The sequence below is a fragment of the Salvia hispanica genome, chromosome 2, assembly GCF_029641045.1.
Source record: "Salvia hispanica isolate PSC_SH4W2 chromosome 2, Shi_PSC_v1, whole genome shotgun sequence".
Lineage (NCBI taxonomy): Eukaryota > Viridiplantae > Streptophyta > Magnoliopsida > Lamiales > Lamiaceae > Salvia > Salvia hispanica.
Window position 1 is genome coordinate 54,096,285 of NC_142693.1, and position 16,754 is coordinate 54,113,038.

General features: G+C 31.9%; 2 protein-coding genes across 2 annotated transcripts; both read left to right on the plus strand.

Moving 5' to 3' along the window:
- Positions 1 to 583: 583 nt before the first annotated feature.
- Positions 584 to 2,190, plus strand: LOC125216497 (1-aminocyclopropane-1-carboxylate oxidase homolog 1-like). Its single transcript, XM_048118234.2, has 3 exons — positions 584 to 1,185; positions 1,327 to 1,648; positions 1,739 to 2,190. Exons 1-3 carry the CDS (start codon positions 668 to 670, stop codon positions 1,994 to 1,996), a joined length of 1,098 nt encoding a protein of 365 aa, XP_047974191.1. The 5' UTR covers positions 584 to 667; the 3' UTR covers positions 1,997 to 2,190.
- Positions 2,191 to 8,618: 6,428 nt separating this feature from the next.
- On the plus strand, positions 8,619 to 9,210 carry LOC148932650 (uncharacterized). Its single transcript, XM_089064017.1, has 2 exons — positions 8,619 to 8,711; positions 8,827 to 9,210. The coding sequence occupies exons 1-2, from the start codon at positions 8,619 to 8,621 to the stop codon at positions 9,208 to 9,210; spliced, it is 477 nt and encodes a 158-aa protein (XP_088920143.1).
- The last annotated feature ends 7,544 nt before the right edge of the window (positions 9,211 to 16,754 follow it).

Below are 16,754 nucleotides of genomic sequence, written 5' to 3' on the forward strand. Positions count from 1 at the left end.
TCTAAACTCACAAAAAGAAATTAAAGACAAAATATATAAATTAAAGTGGCGCAGATGATCTTGACAAATAAAATTAGATTAGCCGTAAGAGTTACGTAACAAGGGAAAATTGTAAAGCAGATTTATAAGAACAAAATCAAATTAGTTGTAAAAATATTGTGGCGCAGATCTTGATGAAAATATTAGATTCGGGCCAGTAGTCTACAAAATTATTGGTTTTGCTTTATTAAATTTCACCATGCACATGCACACTTGACTCTATTACATAATTTGATGACCATAATGTTCATTAAAATAATAGTAATAAACAAATAAATAGATAAGTATAATATTAATCTATAAAATTAATTGGAAAATTGTAATAATTCCATTAAATAAATGACTCTTCTTGCTCCAAGCCAATGAATTACATCTTTAGTTTCAATCAAGCTTCTTTTAATATTAACTCGAAAAATTTGAACTTTTTAAATATACTGTAAAGCATTCCGTTTTTGACCCTCTTGGTAACGCTTAAAGAATTAAAAGTTTACACATGCAAAATATTGAGTTGTCTACTATATATAGTTGGCTATATCTTATGACAATTCATCAACTCTTAACTACTCAACCATACATATTCAGCAAACGATAATCTAATTATCTTCATTTTCAGCATTTGATTTGGAAAATGGTGGGTGTTAGCAACGTAGATTTCGATTGGGAGAAAGAAGTTAAGGAATTCGACGAAAGAAAAACAGGAGTGAAGGGTCTGGTGGATGCGGGAGTGAAGGAGATACCCCGTCTCTTCGTGCATCCGCAGGAGGTCATAGACCGTTACCCAACAGCCAAGGGCGCAGCGGTGGAGCTTCCTGTGATAGACCTGACTGGGGCGGAGAGTGGGGGAGCAAGGCGGAGGGAAGTGGTGGAGGCGATCGGTAAGGCTGCCAGAGAATGGGGTTTCTTCAGCATCATCAACCATGGCGTTCCGTTGGAAACAATGAACGCCATGTTGGAATCTATAAAGAGATTCCACGAGCTCCCATACGAGGAGAAGGAGTCACTCTACACATACGAGAGAAGCAAGCTAGTGAAGTGGAACAGCAACCTCCCCGCTCAGAAAGGCGATCCTGCTTGTTGGAGGGATGTTTTGAATGTGGTTTACACTAACGATCATCTTGACTCTCACGAAATTCCTTCAGCCTGCAGGTATACTATTACAGACTCAATGTCCCACATCGATTGTGAAAGCAACTGGTGTGGAGTTTATACACCAAATAGGCTTTATATCTAGACAGACTAATCTTTTGGGATGAGTTCTCATTTGTCGTAATTTGTTTTGATTTGCAGGAAGGAAATGGAGGAGTATGTAAAGTACATGATTGAGGTGAGGGAACTAATGGCAGAGTTGTTCTCAGAAGCCTTAGGCCTTCCCACTGATTACTTGTCCAAAATGGAGTGCATGAAAAGTCAGTCTATATCATGTTTGTATTACCCAGCTTGTCCCGAGCCTCACAAGACCTTAGGAGCCCCCAAGCATTCCGACACCACTTTCCTCACCTTGCTCATTCAGGACACCCTCGGCGGCCTTCAGATGCTTCGCGACAACCAATGGGTTGATGTACCGCCCGTCCCTGGGGCCCTCATCACCAACTTCGGTGATCTCATGCAGGTTAATTATATGATCAGCCTCACTTAATTACACCACTGGAAACAATTATTATTGTTTGATTACGTAATTAATTATAATTATCATTTGCAGATTCTTAGCAACGACGAGTTCATGAGCGTGGAACATAGAGTGTTGTCGCAGTTGGCAGGGCCGAGGATCTCGGTGGCAACCTTCTCCACACCGAGCATCCGAGCACAAGGGAAGCCATTTGGTCCCATCAAAGAGCTCGTCACCAAAGACAAGCCTGCGGTCTATAGAGACTTCATGTTCGAAGAGTACTTCCAATACTACAAAGTCAAAGGAGCTCGCGTTGAATCAGCCTTCGATTATTACAGGATTAATAAATAAATAGTAATATTGTTCAAGTTTCGTCTTCTATTGTGGGGATTTTCAAACAAGTGTTGTGAAGTTAATAACCTTTAATTTATTTGATAAAGTAGTTGTGATGTTTAATCAGATCGAGCTTCATGAATATGCATGATGTCAGTCTCACTAAAGCCTCATCTTACTGGAAATTTCAGTTTCATCACTTTCATCGACAATCCATTTTTCTTTTTCAATCACGCCCTCAGTGGTTTTTATATTTCAATTACCCTAATACTACATGCAACAAGGCCAGTCTAATTTTCAACAAATACAACTTAAATAGTTAATTTTATCAATTATTTAATAGTAAAATAAATACTCCCTCCGTCTCCCAAATTTCGTCACCATTTGACCCGGCATGGGTTTTATGAAATGTAATAGAAAGTGAATTGTAAAGTTGGTGGCATGTGGATCCTACTTTTATATATTAGTTTTAAAATAAAATGTGAGTGAGAATGAATTAGTGGAATGTAGGGTCCATTACCAAAAATGGTAAAAGTGAAATGTGTCAAATTTTTAGGGACGGACGAAAAATGAAATATATGACAAATTTTCAGGGACAGATTTAAAAAAATAAAACACTAAAATGAAAATAACATGCCTTAAGAAAAATTCCTACATTAAACTCCAATGGTTAATCATTCAAATTTTTCAAATAAAATCTTGTTGAAATTGAGTGCAAGTACGCCTAAGAAGAAGAATGAGAGAATTTCAGGTATATTACTCATTTCGGAGACATTTTGCTATTTTAGTATGCCATTTTACTGTACTGATATTGTATAACATTGAGATCCAACTAAATCACTAAAGAAATCAATTTCTTGATTTTTCTTATTATTTTATTAACTACTTATACTTTATTTTTTGAATCCATATAAAAGTTTTCTTTAAAACACAGTAAACTAATCGGTTAATTATTAAATCTAAAAAGTAATCGGTGGATATAGTCATATAGATGTGTACGCTTAGTTTATTTTATATTCTATTTAATCTAAAATCAGATCATATTTTTTCTATATACCGATTTTTATTGTCTATTTAAATTTAAATTTAGGCTTAATATTTAATTAGCATTATAATCATAAGACACGTAATAATGAGGTTTATAAAATTTAATACAAAAGTAGTAAAATAAAATTAAAAAAAAGTAGTTACAAGTGAAAAATGAGTCTCATTTAATTATAAAAAAAAATTAATGTAAATATAAAGTGACTAATTTAATAGATAGTCTAAAATGTAAAATCAAAACTAGTTATGAATGGTACTCCAAATTTTAGAGTCATGTATAAAAAAAATAACATGCAAAAGTTCACAAATACGATAAGTATAAAAATTTATGTATATTTTATACTCAAAACAATTCCAATGAAATATTACTCCACTATTTATGCTTCTGTTTCGGTGATTCTGTTAGGACGTAATTGATAATAGTAGTATAAGCAATTAAATAGCTGTACATGAAGCCCATTATTCAATATAAAAATGTAAAAAAGGCCTACTTTGGGAGAAAAGGACTAAAGTGCAAATTGAGAACTATACAAGGATATTAATACTCAAAATATACCGATTTTCATTTTCTATTTAAATTTGTATCTTAATTTAGGCTTAATATTTGGCCTTATAATCATAAGACACGTAATGGAAATGTGATTAAGTTAATCTTCTTTTGACACTTATTTTAAAATGCAGCAATAATAGATATTAAAAATGCCATGAAACGTTAATGTAATGACAAAATATATATATATATATAGGGTCTTTGTTAGGTTGAGATTATTTAGCTAAATTGAGAAATGAGATGCAATATGGGCCACTAATTCACAAGCTAAACAAAATGTCAACAAATACAACATTATGTCAACAAGTGGGTAAAATTGTAATTTCATAAATAGAAAAAGCGTGAAACATCCAAACTGATATCAAACTCTAAATTCTCTCGTCAAAAATCTGTCTCGCTGATCTTCATACACTTCGAATCCTTCAAAATCTGCAACAACTCGGTGATTTTCAATATTCAAACCAAAAACATTGAAAATCTCGCTTATCTAAATGACGAACGAAGAGGAAAATCGGAAAGAATCGGTTGAAAAATCGATTGAAGCTGAGGAACAGCAGTCAAAATCGGCGACGCATGAAGCTACTTCTTCAGGTTAAGAAATTGATTCATATTTTAAGTATATTGCTTTAATTTTTCTGTTTTAATAAACATCTCGATTTCGTTTTTTATGAATTCGATACTTGCTGAATTTTTTGTTGATTTGCGATTGTAGAATCGGAAAAGATGCCAACGAAAAATGCTGCTGTAAAAAAAGGAAGAGAAGAATCTTTATCTTCCAGTTAAGGATTTGTTTAAATTTTTAAGATTATTGACATTTTATATACTAGCTATCGACATAGCTATAATAATATACTGTTGACAGTAATGACAGTAGTGTATGCTTGTTTGAATAAGTATTGACATAATAATATTGACATATTGTATGCTTGTTAGAGTGGCTGTAGAAAACATACAAATGTATGGCTGTAGTAGTATGTCAACAAATATTGACATAGGGTATTCTTGTTTCAATAGCTGTAGTAGTATGTCAATAGCTATTGACATATTCTAAGCTTGTTTAAATAATAGTTGACATAGTAATATTTATATAAACAGAGTATACTTGCCATAAACTTTATAATATAATCAACAGGTTATGTCAACTTTAACTGTTGACATAATAGTAATAATATAATACTATATATGGAAAATACCTTTTAATGATAGAGCATACTTAATGCCTGAAATTCTGTTAATTGTGATTGGTATATCTAATGAAATAATTTTAGTAATATACACACACTTGATGTCAATAGAGTACACTTGTTATTGTCATAATACTTTGTATAATTGATATAGATTTATTATGTTTGATTTTAAACCAGAAAACAGAAGAACATCCAAGCGAAAAAGGAGTACCTCAGTATCTCAGAAAGAGTTAATGATTGTTAAGAAAAAGCAAAAGAAAAGTGTAGAAGATGGAAAACAGATTGTTATTGCTGAAAATCTATCTCAAAGGCTTCTAGTGAAAAGGAAGCCAATGTATTTTGTTGATGCAATAAGCAGATTGAATGAGGAACAGATTAATTCTGTGAAAGAGTTGGGTTTCGAGAGTGTCCTACATTTCAAGATTGATTACATTCCTAGCAGATTAGCATTAGTATTATTAAAAAATTTTGAAGAGAATAAGTGCAAGATAAAGCTTAACAATGGTAAACAAATTCATATCACTGAAGAGGATGTGGAGCTTGTATATGGATTCCCAAGAGGTGACATTACTTATTCTAGAGATAAGTGTAAAAGTAATGCAGCTTTCATGAGGAAGATAGCAAAGAAATGTGGTACGAAAAAAGAAAGTGTGAACCATAACGATGTTTTAAAAGTTATGTTGAATGATCTTCAAGGAGGAAGGCAGTTTAAGACAATGTTTTTGTTATTGCTAGAATCAACATTGATTGAGCAATCAACATGTGGAATGATAAAATCTAAGATTGGAGAGATAATTGATGATCTGGATAACGTGAGAAATGTAAATTGGTGTTCGTATGTAATATCTGTTCTCAAATTTGCAAAACAAAATTGGTCAATCACATAGAAGAATGCATTTGCTGGACCTCTTCCCTTCCTTATGGTATGTTTTACATTTTGCATTGTTGATTATTAACATAATTACATTAGGTTGTGTGTGTTGTTGATATAGCTCGTACTATAGTTAACATAAACTGTATTAGTTATTTTAAGTGGCTTTTGTATTTAGTTGACACGACACAATAGTAATTGACATGCATTTTTTAACATATGCAGCTCTGCTACTTAGACAGAGTTATACAAGACAAGCGTCCTGTTCCTCGGACATTTCCATTAATGAAAGGATGGAATAGTGAGCATCTTCAGGCTAGAGAAGATAGAGAGATCAGTGCAGGAGTTTTTGGTTTAGGAAATGTAAAGAAGAGATACATTAGAAATGAAGAGCAGCAGCAAGAGAATGAAGAACAAAGAGTTGATGTAGATGACAGTGGAGTGGGGTCTTCTTCTCAGAACATACTCCCATCAGATATGATGAAAAATGTTTTAAAATACATCAATCAGATAAATGATGGAAGGACCAATCTTGTTAGAGTCCTCAAAGAAGCTTCATCACAGATCAAGAATAATGATTTATTTGGATTTGTTTGTGACATTGCTAGAAGCGCGATTGGAAGTCAGAAATCTCCGGTTGTATCTGTGAGAGACACTTTTCTGCATTTGTCCCAGTCATTTCATATAGACGACAATGTTGCTGTTGATAACTGGAAAGCGATATTTGACTCAATACGGAATGCTGAAAAAGAAAACGAAACACTTGAAGATTTGAATGAATTTCCAACTTTCAGATTGGGAGATTTCTTCGATAAAGTAAGCACATAATCAACCTATATTTAAATTAATACATAATTTTATTGATACATTGTTGAAATAATTTTTGAACAGGCTGTAGAAGAAAGAAATAGAGAAAATTTACCTACATCACCAGTTGATAATCCTGAAGAGGTCAGACAAACTGTTGAAGGAGATGAACAAAGCAAGGAGAACATGATGTGTGATGGTGATAATGAATCAAACTCTCCTATCTTGACAGCCGTATTAGGATCTCCACACACAGCATCCCCATCTCTCCAACAACAAGAAGCCAATGCTTCAGAGCATTTCAACAAGCAAGCATCAGTTTTAGGATCTGAGAACAGAGGAAGTGAGATGGAAATTCAAGTACAAGTTCAAGCTGATAGGTCATCACCAAATACTGAATATGGTGTACATGTCAATACTCAAGAATCAATTTTGGAATCTGAGAACAGAGGAACTGAGTTGGAAATGCAAGAAGAAGTTGAAGCTGATAGGGCATCACCAACAACTGAATCTCCTGGACAAGTCAATAATCAATCATCACTTATAGAATTTGAAAATAGGAGTAGTGAGTTGGAAATTCAAGCAGAAGATGAAGTTGATAGGACATCACCAACAAATGAATCTCCTGCACATGTCAATATTGAAGCATCAATTATAGGATTTGAGAACGGGAAAAGTGAATTTGAAATTCAAGCAGAAGATGAAGCTGATATAGACTTAAGAACACAAAATGCCTTGCATCTATTATCAAAAGCATGTACTGACTTTGAAATCAGCAACAATGAAGAAGCAATCAAGGCAACAAATGTTATTGTTGATATCATAAATGAACAGGTACAGTTTATATGATTGAATTAAACTCTTGAATATTTTTATATGATTTTATATTAATTATTGACATTGTGGATATCATAGTTGACATAGATAAAAATATAATTGACATGGTATAGCATGGAGTTTCAGGAAGACAGGGAGGATGCAGCTGCATGCTCAATTGTTGAGTATATGATGAGAGAGGGTATTGAAACACTGGATGACACTCCTCCTGAATCCAATATACAAATACTAGAACATAAAGGGAAAGAGAAGATGCATGAGGAAAAAGAAAAAACTCCTGAAAACACGGAAAGAAGAATGATTGTTTACAAGGTAAAAAAATGAATGAATTATTGTTTACATTGCTTGTAATAGTTGTTAAAATGTAATTGACATAGTTATTGACACGATATGTAGTGCAGTTAACATGATATGTAGTGTAGTTGACATAATCATATTAGTTGTTGAAACAATTAGTGTAATATAGTTGACATGACTTGTAATTGCAACTAACATTAAATTCACTGACAACAGCATCTAAACCCTGTTTCGATCTCTGAGATTCCACTAGCTGAAGCTAGAGAGAAACGGACTCGTGCTGAAATACGTCCTAGCCCAGTGCTACGCTCACCATTTGAAATACGAGCTGTAAATATGAAAACAACCCTGAACCCAGACGAAAGAGATATGTACTACTACATAGTAGAAACTGAAGGAACAAAAGAGTATGCATAATTTAATTCTTTGAATAATCTCTACAATCCTTTTATATTTACATACAGTTGACATAATTTATGAATGATATTTAAATGTTCTCTGCACGCTTTCATTTCAGTGATTTATGTGTCTACACTAATGGCTTTGTTTGGGCAAGCAAATGAGTGTTTTCATCTCTGAAACCCCATTCAGAAATCAGTACAGGTGTAATTGATGTATGGGCAGCACATCTGAACTACAAGGAAAGAGAAAGGGCAAAATCATCACCTCCGCGCCTGTTTCTGACAACATCCCCATGCGTGAGTAATCTAAATTTCTGTGTCAACTATTTGGATGACAAATTTCACTAACAAAAAAATGTTAAATGCAGTATTTGAATATAACAAATCGGCAGCCTCATTGGGATCCATTACAATCCCAGAACAACTTTGTGTCGCGAATTGAACAGGAGATTAGAACAATAGAAGATTTCGACTGGAGAAAGATTGATTTGGTAACAAATTTATTTTTGTTCAAAGATCTCACAGTTTCACCTACATAGTTTTCTACAGGAGTTGTCAAATTCTTTTCTCTAATTTTATTTAACATACAATACAGGTATTCTTCCCTGTTTTTAAAAGTGGCTATTACTATCTTGTGGTATTCTGGATGAGGATGAACAAAATTGAGATAATTGATAGTGCCAAACCACATAGAGACAAGAATCCCTTGGAAAAGTATAGCTTTGATGTTGCAATACTGGTATGCTTTTTTAAATATAGCTAACATTATGTTTATATTTTTGTTGACATAATTTATGTATCTTGCTAAAATGCTTTGTATGCAAATTTTAATTTAGTTGTTTATATATTTGCAGAAAGATATGTTTGAGGCATACTTTGTAGAGAATAACATGACAGATCTATCACAAAATATAAAGAAGTCTCCTTACAAGGTTATTCCTTTAGATTGGGCCACAAGCAACAATAAAGAAGACAGTGGTGTTTATACGATGAGACATATGGAGACATACTTTGGCAGGAAGGGAAGGGATTGGGATATTGGCTTTACTCCACGCGGCTTGAAAATTCTACAAGTACTCAGAGGAAGATATTGCGAAGCAATGCTTACATCAGAGAGCAACAAGAAGTGTATGGATATGATATGCCATGCTAACATCTGGATGAATGCAAACAGGCAAAGATTATCTGCGTTACAGAACAAGTACAAGGAATGGTTTAGCCGTAGAACCAATAAGTAAACAGCTGTTTTATTTTGATTTGAACAAAGACTCGTTTGAATATTTGATATTATCATGTTTTTTAGATGGATGTGTAAAACAATTATTATATATCGATTTGAACTACGCAGCCTATAATAATATATCAACTATGAAATGAGTAAAGCAACTTGAATTTTATGTCAACAACTTGAATTTTATGTCAACAGCTCAAAAACAATTGTTTTAACTAAAAAAAATGTACAGCTATTTTTCTTCATTTTTTAATTTTAAATATGTATTGGCATCATTATCATAAAAAACATGTTAATAGTTTCCATATAAAAACTCAACAAATGTGAACAGCTTTTCAATAGGCTTCATATAAAATTTTAGATAACTCAATATTTTGAAGATATTGATGAATTATGGTCATACAATACATTTCAGTATAAAGCAAATTAAACGTGAAAAACAAAAAAGAAAATATAAATAAACTCTATGTAATGCCAATAACTAAATAATTGTCATGTCAACTGCCCTTTTTTCAAATATTAACAATGTCAACTGCCTTTTTTTCTAATAAAACGGATGGAAAGAAATATAATTCAAAACCATGTACTCTACGAACTATTCCGCTAAAGCATAAAAAAGCAGAATAATAAATATTTCTCTAACACCTACTCTCTTACACATAGATTACCGCTCAAAGAAATTTCTACTTCTCTCTAGTATTCAAATCCTTCGTTTAACAGATTTCATCTTTATTCTAGGATTCTAAATCGATTTAGAGTATTAGGAATGTCAACAGAAGAAAGAAACACAAGTGATTCAGTGTCGTCGACCGCTGCTGGTAAAACGATGTCAGAAATGGAGGTTAACAGCAAATCTACATATAGTACTGAAACGACTCATTCAGGTTAAACATTTCTTTGGTTTATTAATTGAATGACTTCAATTTCACTTTTGAAAAACACAGTTTGATTATTCAAAAGATTTTATTTTTAGGTTTCATTATTTAATTATCTGATGAGTTCGAGTTTTGCTTTTTTAAAACAGCAGCAGAATATTTCTGAGGTTAAGTAGTATGTATTTAAATTTTTATGATTATTGACATTAAAAGATGTCTGTAGACATAGTAGAATTGACATTTTATAAAATAAATATTAACTTAATGTATGCTTGTTTGAATTGCTGTTGACATAGTCATATGGTTCCTATAAAATAGATATGAAAAACAAACGTGAATTCATATGTGAAGTGTCAGAGGATTACAAAGTATATCAATAGGGTATGATGACAATTGTCATATGTATGATTGTAGTTGCTATAAATTTTGAAATGATAATACTGTATTGTTGACATTTTGATGAAATAGTGATATTGACATTTTATACAATAATTATTGACATAATGTGAGCTTGTTTGAATGGTTGTCAAGATAGTTATATGGTTAACATTATATTACTGTATTTTTAACATTTTTATTGTACTTGCTTTTAAACCAGAAAAAAAGAACACAACAAAAAGAAAATGAAGTACATCAATTGATGGGGATGAGTTGACTAGATCTGAGATTAGAAGTAGAAGAAAAAATGACAAGAGACCATTAATTGCTTCTGAGATTAGAAGTAAAAAACAGAATGAAATGTATACAGAGGCTAAGGAACAGAAAAAGAAAAGTAATTTCTTTTCTAAAAAGCTTCTAGTCAAAAGGAAGACGTGGTATTTTATTGAAACACTGAGAAAATTGAATGAGGCCCAGATTAATGCTGTCAAGGACATGGGTTTTGGGAATGTTTTTCATTTCAAAATCGATTACATTTCTACCTATTTGGCTTTTGAATTGGTGAAATGTTTTGATGAAAAAGAGTGCAAGATAAAGCTAAATAATAGCAGGAGTGTTAGTATAACAGAGGACGATGTGGAGCTGGTATACGGATTTCCGAGAGGTAGGATAAATTACTCCAGAGATAACTGTAAAAGTAATGCGTCTTTCATGAGAGATATAGCCAAACATTGTGAAATAAAAGAAGGAGGAAATGTTAGCCATAAAGCTGTGGAAGAGCTTATGTTAGAAGATAGTGAAGGAGGGCCATGGTTCAAAAGATTGTTCTTGTTACTATTAGAATCAGGATTGATTGAGCCATCAACATGTGGAACAATAAAGTCTAAGATTGGGGAAATAGTTGACGATCTGGACAATATTTGAAATATCAACTGGTGTTCGTATACGTTGTCTGTTCTGAAGTTTGCAAAAGAAAATTGGTCAAGGAAAAAGATGAATGCTTTTGCAGGACCACTTCCTTTGCTCATGGTATGTTTTACGTTTCACATTAAAGTATTAATAGTGAATATAATGCTGACATAATGTTGTATAAGTAGTTGATATTGCTTATAATTGTTATTGATATGTATTTTATATGCAGCTCTGCTATATGGATAGAGTTTTACAAGCCAAACGTTCAGTTCCTCGCACATTCCCATTAATGAAAGGCTGGACAAGCACACATCTACAGGCTAGAGAAGATAAGGAGATAGATGTGGGAATATTTGGTAATGGACTTATCTTCAGAAGATATGTCCGTAATCTGCAGCAGGAGCAGGAGCAGGAGCCTCAACAACAGATTCCACACGTAGTTGACAGTGGGGTTGGGTCTTCCCAAAACGTTGTCCCAAAAGATATGATGCAGAATGTAATGAAATACATTCAACTCATAAATTATGGGAAGACAAATCTAGTAAAAACCCTTGAAGAAGTTCCTACACAAGTCCAAACTAATCATCTATTTGGATTAGTATGTGATATTGCTAGATCTGCAATTGGAAGCCCAACAACTTCTGTTCAATCTGTGGAAGACAAGTGTGTAAAATTGGCAGAGTCATTTCTTCAAGACAAAAATGAGGCATTTGACAACTGTAAAACAATCTGTGAAGCACTAGTTACTGTTGAAAAGAAAAAGGAAGAACTTGAAGATTTGACTAAATTTCCAACTTTCAAATGGAGAGATTGCTATAACAAAGTAAGTACATTATTTTGTTTACATACCTTTTCTCTAAGTTGAAATTAATTTAATATTAATTATAAATAACCTTTTCAATAGACTGCTGAAGAAGAAGTATGTGAAAAACAACAAAGTGAAGGACAAGAAAAACAAGAAGGATCAAAAGAGGACAACATATGTGGCATCAATAATGAATCAGCGTCTCTTATATCACCTCCTGTAATAGAGTCTGATAACAAGGAGAGTGAGACAGAAAACCAGAAAGACCTTGAACAAGTACAATTTACAATTACTATCTTAAACTATAAAGATATTCTGCATTTTATAGAAAAAAATATAATTAACATAACATAATGTGTTTCAATTGAAATAACAGGAAGATAAGAAGAACCAAGATGACACACATGGTGAACCGGACAGAGAAAATCCACTGGATAAAGAAAATAATATTGTTGAAGTAACTAAAACTAAGATTAAACTGTATATTATTTTTATAAAATAAGTGAAGTGTTGTTGACATGACTTGATAGTGTAGTTGATATAAGATATAATAATTATTGACATGACTTCTACGTGTAGTTGACATGGACCATTTTGTTTACATATATTTCTCAAAGTTAAAATAAATTTAATATTAATTATAAATTACTATTTCAATAGACTGCTAATGAAGAAGTACATGAAGAACAAGATAATGAAGAACAAGAAGAAGGAGAAGCATCAAAAGAGAAAACAACATGTGGTGTCAATAATGAATCAGTGTCTCCTATGTCAACACTTGTTCTAGAATCTGGTAATAAGAGGAGAGAGATAGAAAATCAGAAAGATCTTGTACCATTTACAATAATTATCTTAAACTCTAAATATATTCTGCATATTATAGATAAAAATATAATTGACATAACGTAATATATTTCAGTTAAAATGGATAAAGAAAATAATATTGTTGAGGTAAGTATAACTAAAATCCATTATATTAATTTTATAGAATGAAAGAAATGTTGTTGACATGACTTGATAGTGTAGTTCATATGATTTATAATAATTATTGACATGGCTTTTACTTGTAGTTGACATAACTTATAAGTGTTGTTGACATAGCCTCTATGAGTAGTTAACATATTATGTACTGTAGTTGACAAGAGAAAGAAACATAATCCATATCTCTACATTGTCATTTTTTGATCCTAAAGGGATAAGCCAAATCTCGTCTTTTGTTATTTAGAATTAATTATAAATTACTAATTTAATAGGCTGTTGAAGAAAAAGAAGAAGAAGGAACAAAAGAAGACATAGTGGGTGATAACAATAGTGAATCAGCCTCTACTATTTCACCTCCAGCTGCAAGTTCAATGGATGACGCACATGTTGAAATGAACAAAGCAAAGCAACAGGAGAAAGGAAAAGAGAAAGAAGAGAATATTGTTAAAGTAAAGTAACTGAAACTAAAATTAAATATTGTATTGTTTTTATGAAATGACTTGAAAGTGTGGTTGACAGTTAGTTATAATTGTTATTGACATGATTTGTACGTGTAGTTGACATGTCTTATAATTGTTGTTGACATGATTTGTATGTGTAGTTGACATGTCTTATTATTGTTGTTGACATGATTTGTATGTGTAGTTGACATGTCTTATAATTGTTGTTGACATGAATTTTATTTGCTGTTAACATGGATCTGTGTGTAGCAGACATAGTACATACTTTTATATAACTCGTATGTGCGGTTGACACGATATGCACCATACTTGACATAATTATACTAGTTGTTGACATGGCTAGTATATATAGTTGACATGATTTTTAATTGAAACTAACATGAATTTTATTTGAACTGACAGAAGACTGTTGTTCCATGCTCTGAGATTCCACTGACAGAATGTAGTGTGAAAGAGTCTGATGATAAAATGCATTCCGTCCCATTCCTAGGCTCTCCAGTTGACATCAGAGCTGTAGATACAAAAACATATCTGGAATCTTATGAAAGAACTGTGTACTACTACATACTAGAAACAGAAGGAACAGATGAGTATGCATTATTTAATTATTTCATTGAGCTAAAATTTTTTTTTAGTTTTCTATGAAGTAAACATAATTTATAAATATTGTTCATATGTCATTTGTATAACTTCATTTCAGAAATGCATGCATTTATGAAGATGATTTTACTTGGGCGACCAAGGAATTGTTTTTATCACTGAAGCCCCATGTTGAAATTAATGTGGGTGTAATAAATGCGTGGGCTTCACACCTGAACAACAGAGAAAATGAAAGGCCAACAACATCACTTTCACGCTTTTTTATGAGTACATCTCCTTGTGTAAGTAATCTTAAATTATATGTAAACTGTTTGAGTCAGATGTCTCCCTAACCAAATATGTTAATTGCAGAATTTCAATGTAACAAATCGGCAGGAAAATTGGGATGCTTTGACAGCAAAGACAAATTTTATTTCTCAGATAGATAATGAGGTTGAAAGAAGACCAAATTTCAACTGGAGAAAAATTGATTTGGTAAAAACATCTAAAAATGATATCTATGTTATAATATGAACAAGTATTCTATGTATATAATTATATATTTCATGTCATGCAGGTCTTCTTCCCAGTTTGTGCAGATAACCATTACTACCTTGTAGTATATTGGATGAAGAAAAACATCATTGACATCATAGATAATATAAAGCCACTTAAAGATACAGATCCGTTGAAGAATTATGACATTGATATTGGCTTACTGGTATGCTTTTATCTATGTTATAGACATATTCTCTACATTGTGTTGAAATGCTTTATGCATGTAGTTTAAATTAATTATTTATATATTTTGCAGAAAGATATGTTCGAAGGATACTTCATAGAGAAGAAATTGCTAGATCTTTCAGAAAATATAAACAAGTCTTCGTTCAACTCTGTGAATTTAGAATGGGCAACAACCACAAACATAAAGGATTGTGGTGTCTATTTGATGAGGCACATGGAGACCTATGTTGGGAAAAAGGGCAGTGATTGGGATATTGGCTTCTCTGCGCGTAGTCTGAAGATTATCCAAATACTCAGGGGAAGATATTGCTACATGATGATTGCATCAATTTATAATAACCAGAGATCAACAATGTTACAACTAGCTCGTGATTGGATGGAAGCAAACATGGACAAATTGCATAAGCTAGACAACAAATACAAGAAGTTGTTTAGTTGTAGAAAGAGGAAGTGAACAAAAACAGATTTTAATGTATGATGTTAACTTATTTTCTGGATTGGTTTTAAAATAATTATTATGCACACTGACTTTTGTTGACATGGCTAGTATTTGTAGTTGACATGACTTAAAGTTGTTATCAACATGTTTTCTATGTATTATTCACATGGATAAGTAAAACAGTTATCACAATATATTATTTTTATAAAATGAGTGAAGTGTTGTTGACATGACTTTATAGTGTAGTTGATATGAGTTATAATAATTATTGATATGACTTCTACGTATAGTTGACATAAGTTATAAGTGTAGTTGACATGACCTCTATGAGTAGTTGACATAACTTACAAGTGTAGTTGACATGGCCTCTATGAGTAGTTGACATATTATGTACCGTAGTTGACATTACTTTTATGAGAACATATGAACCGTAGTTGACATGGCAAGAATTTGTAGTTGACATAAATTTTATGTCCATTAAAAAAGAAAAGCCAACAACTTCAACATTTGAACAACATTGAAAAAAAACCTATGCAATCTTTAATAATATGTCAACTATGAAATCAGTACAACAACTTATATAGAAATGTCAACAACTTGAATTGAATGTCAATAGCTCAAAAACAATTCTTGTAACTAAAAAATATTTACACCTATTTTTCTTAATTTTTAAATTTTAAATATGTACTGGTAAGATTATCATAAAAAACATGTTAATAGTTTCCATATAAAAATTCAACATTTTGTCCATACCTTAATTATCAAATGTCAATAACTTATAGGAAAAATTTGAACATCTTATCAATAGGCTTCATATAAAATTTCAGAAAACTCAATATTTGGAATAAATTTATAAATTATGGTAATATAACACATGTCAATAGAAAGCAAATTAAATGTCAAAAACAAAAAAGAAAATATAAATCATGTCAACTGCCTTTTTTTAATTCAAAAGTTAACGATGCCATTGTCTTTTTTTCTAATAAACTGCCGGAAAAAAATTTAATTTATAGTAATAAATGCCAACAAGAGAGAGATGAGCTACACTCTATTCTATCTTCTTCTCTCTCAAAAATACATTACCGCTCAGAAAATTTCGACTAGTATCTCATATACAAACCCTACATCTACTCGACTTCATCTCTTTTCTAGATTTCTAAATCGATTAAGAGTACTAGGAATGTCAACCGGACAAAAAAACACAAGTGATTCAACTGAATCGTCGGGCTTTCCTGTAGAAACGACATCAGAAACGGAGGTCAACACCAAATCAACAAATAGTACTGAAACGACTCATTCAGGTTAAAGATTTCTTTCGTTTATTAATTGTATGACTTCAATTCAGTTTTTTAAAACAAAGTTTTATTATCTAAAAGA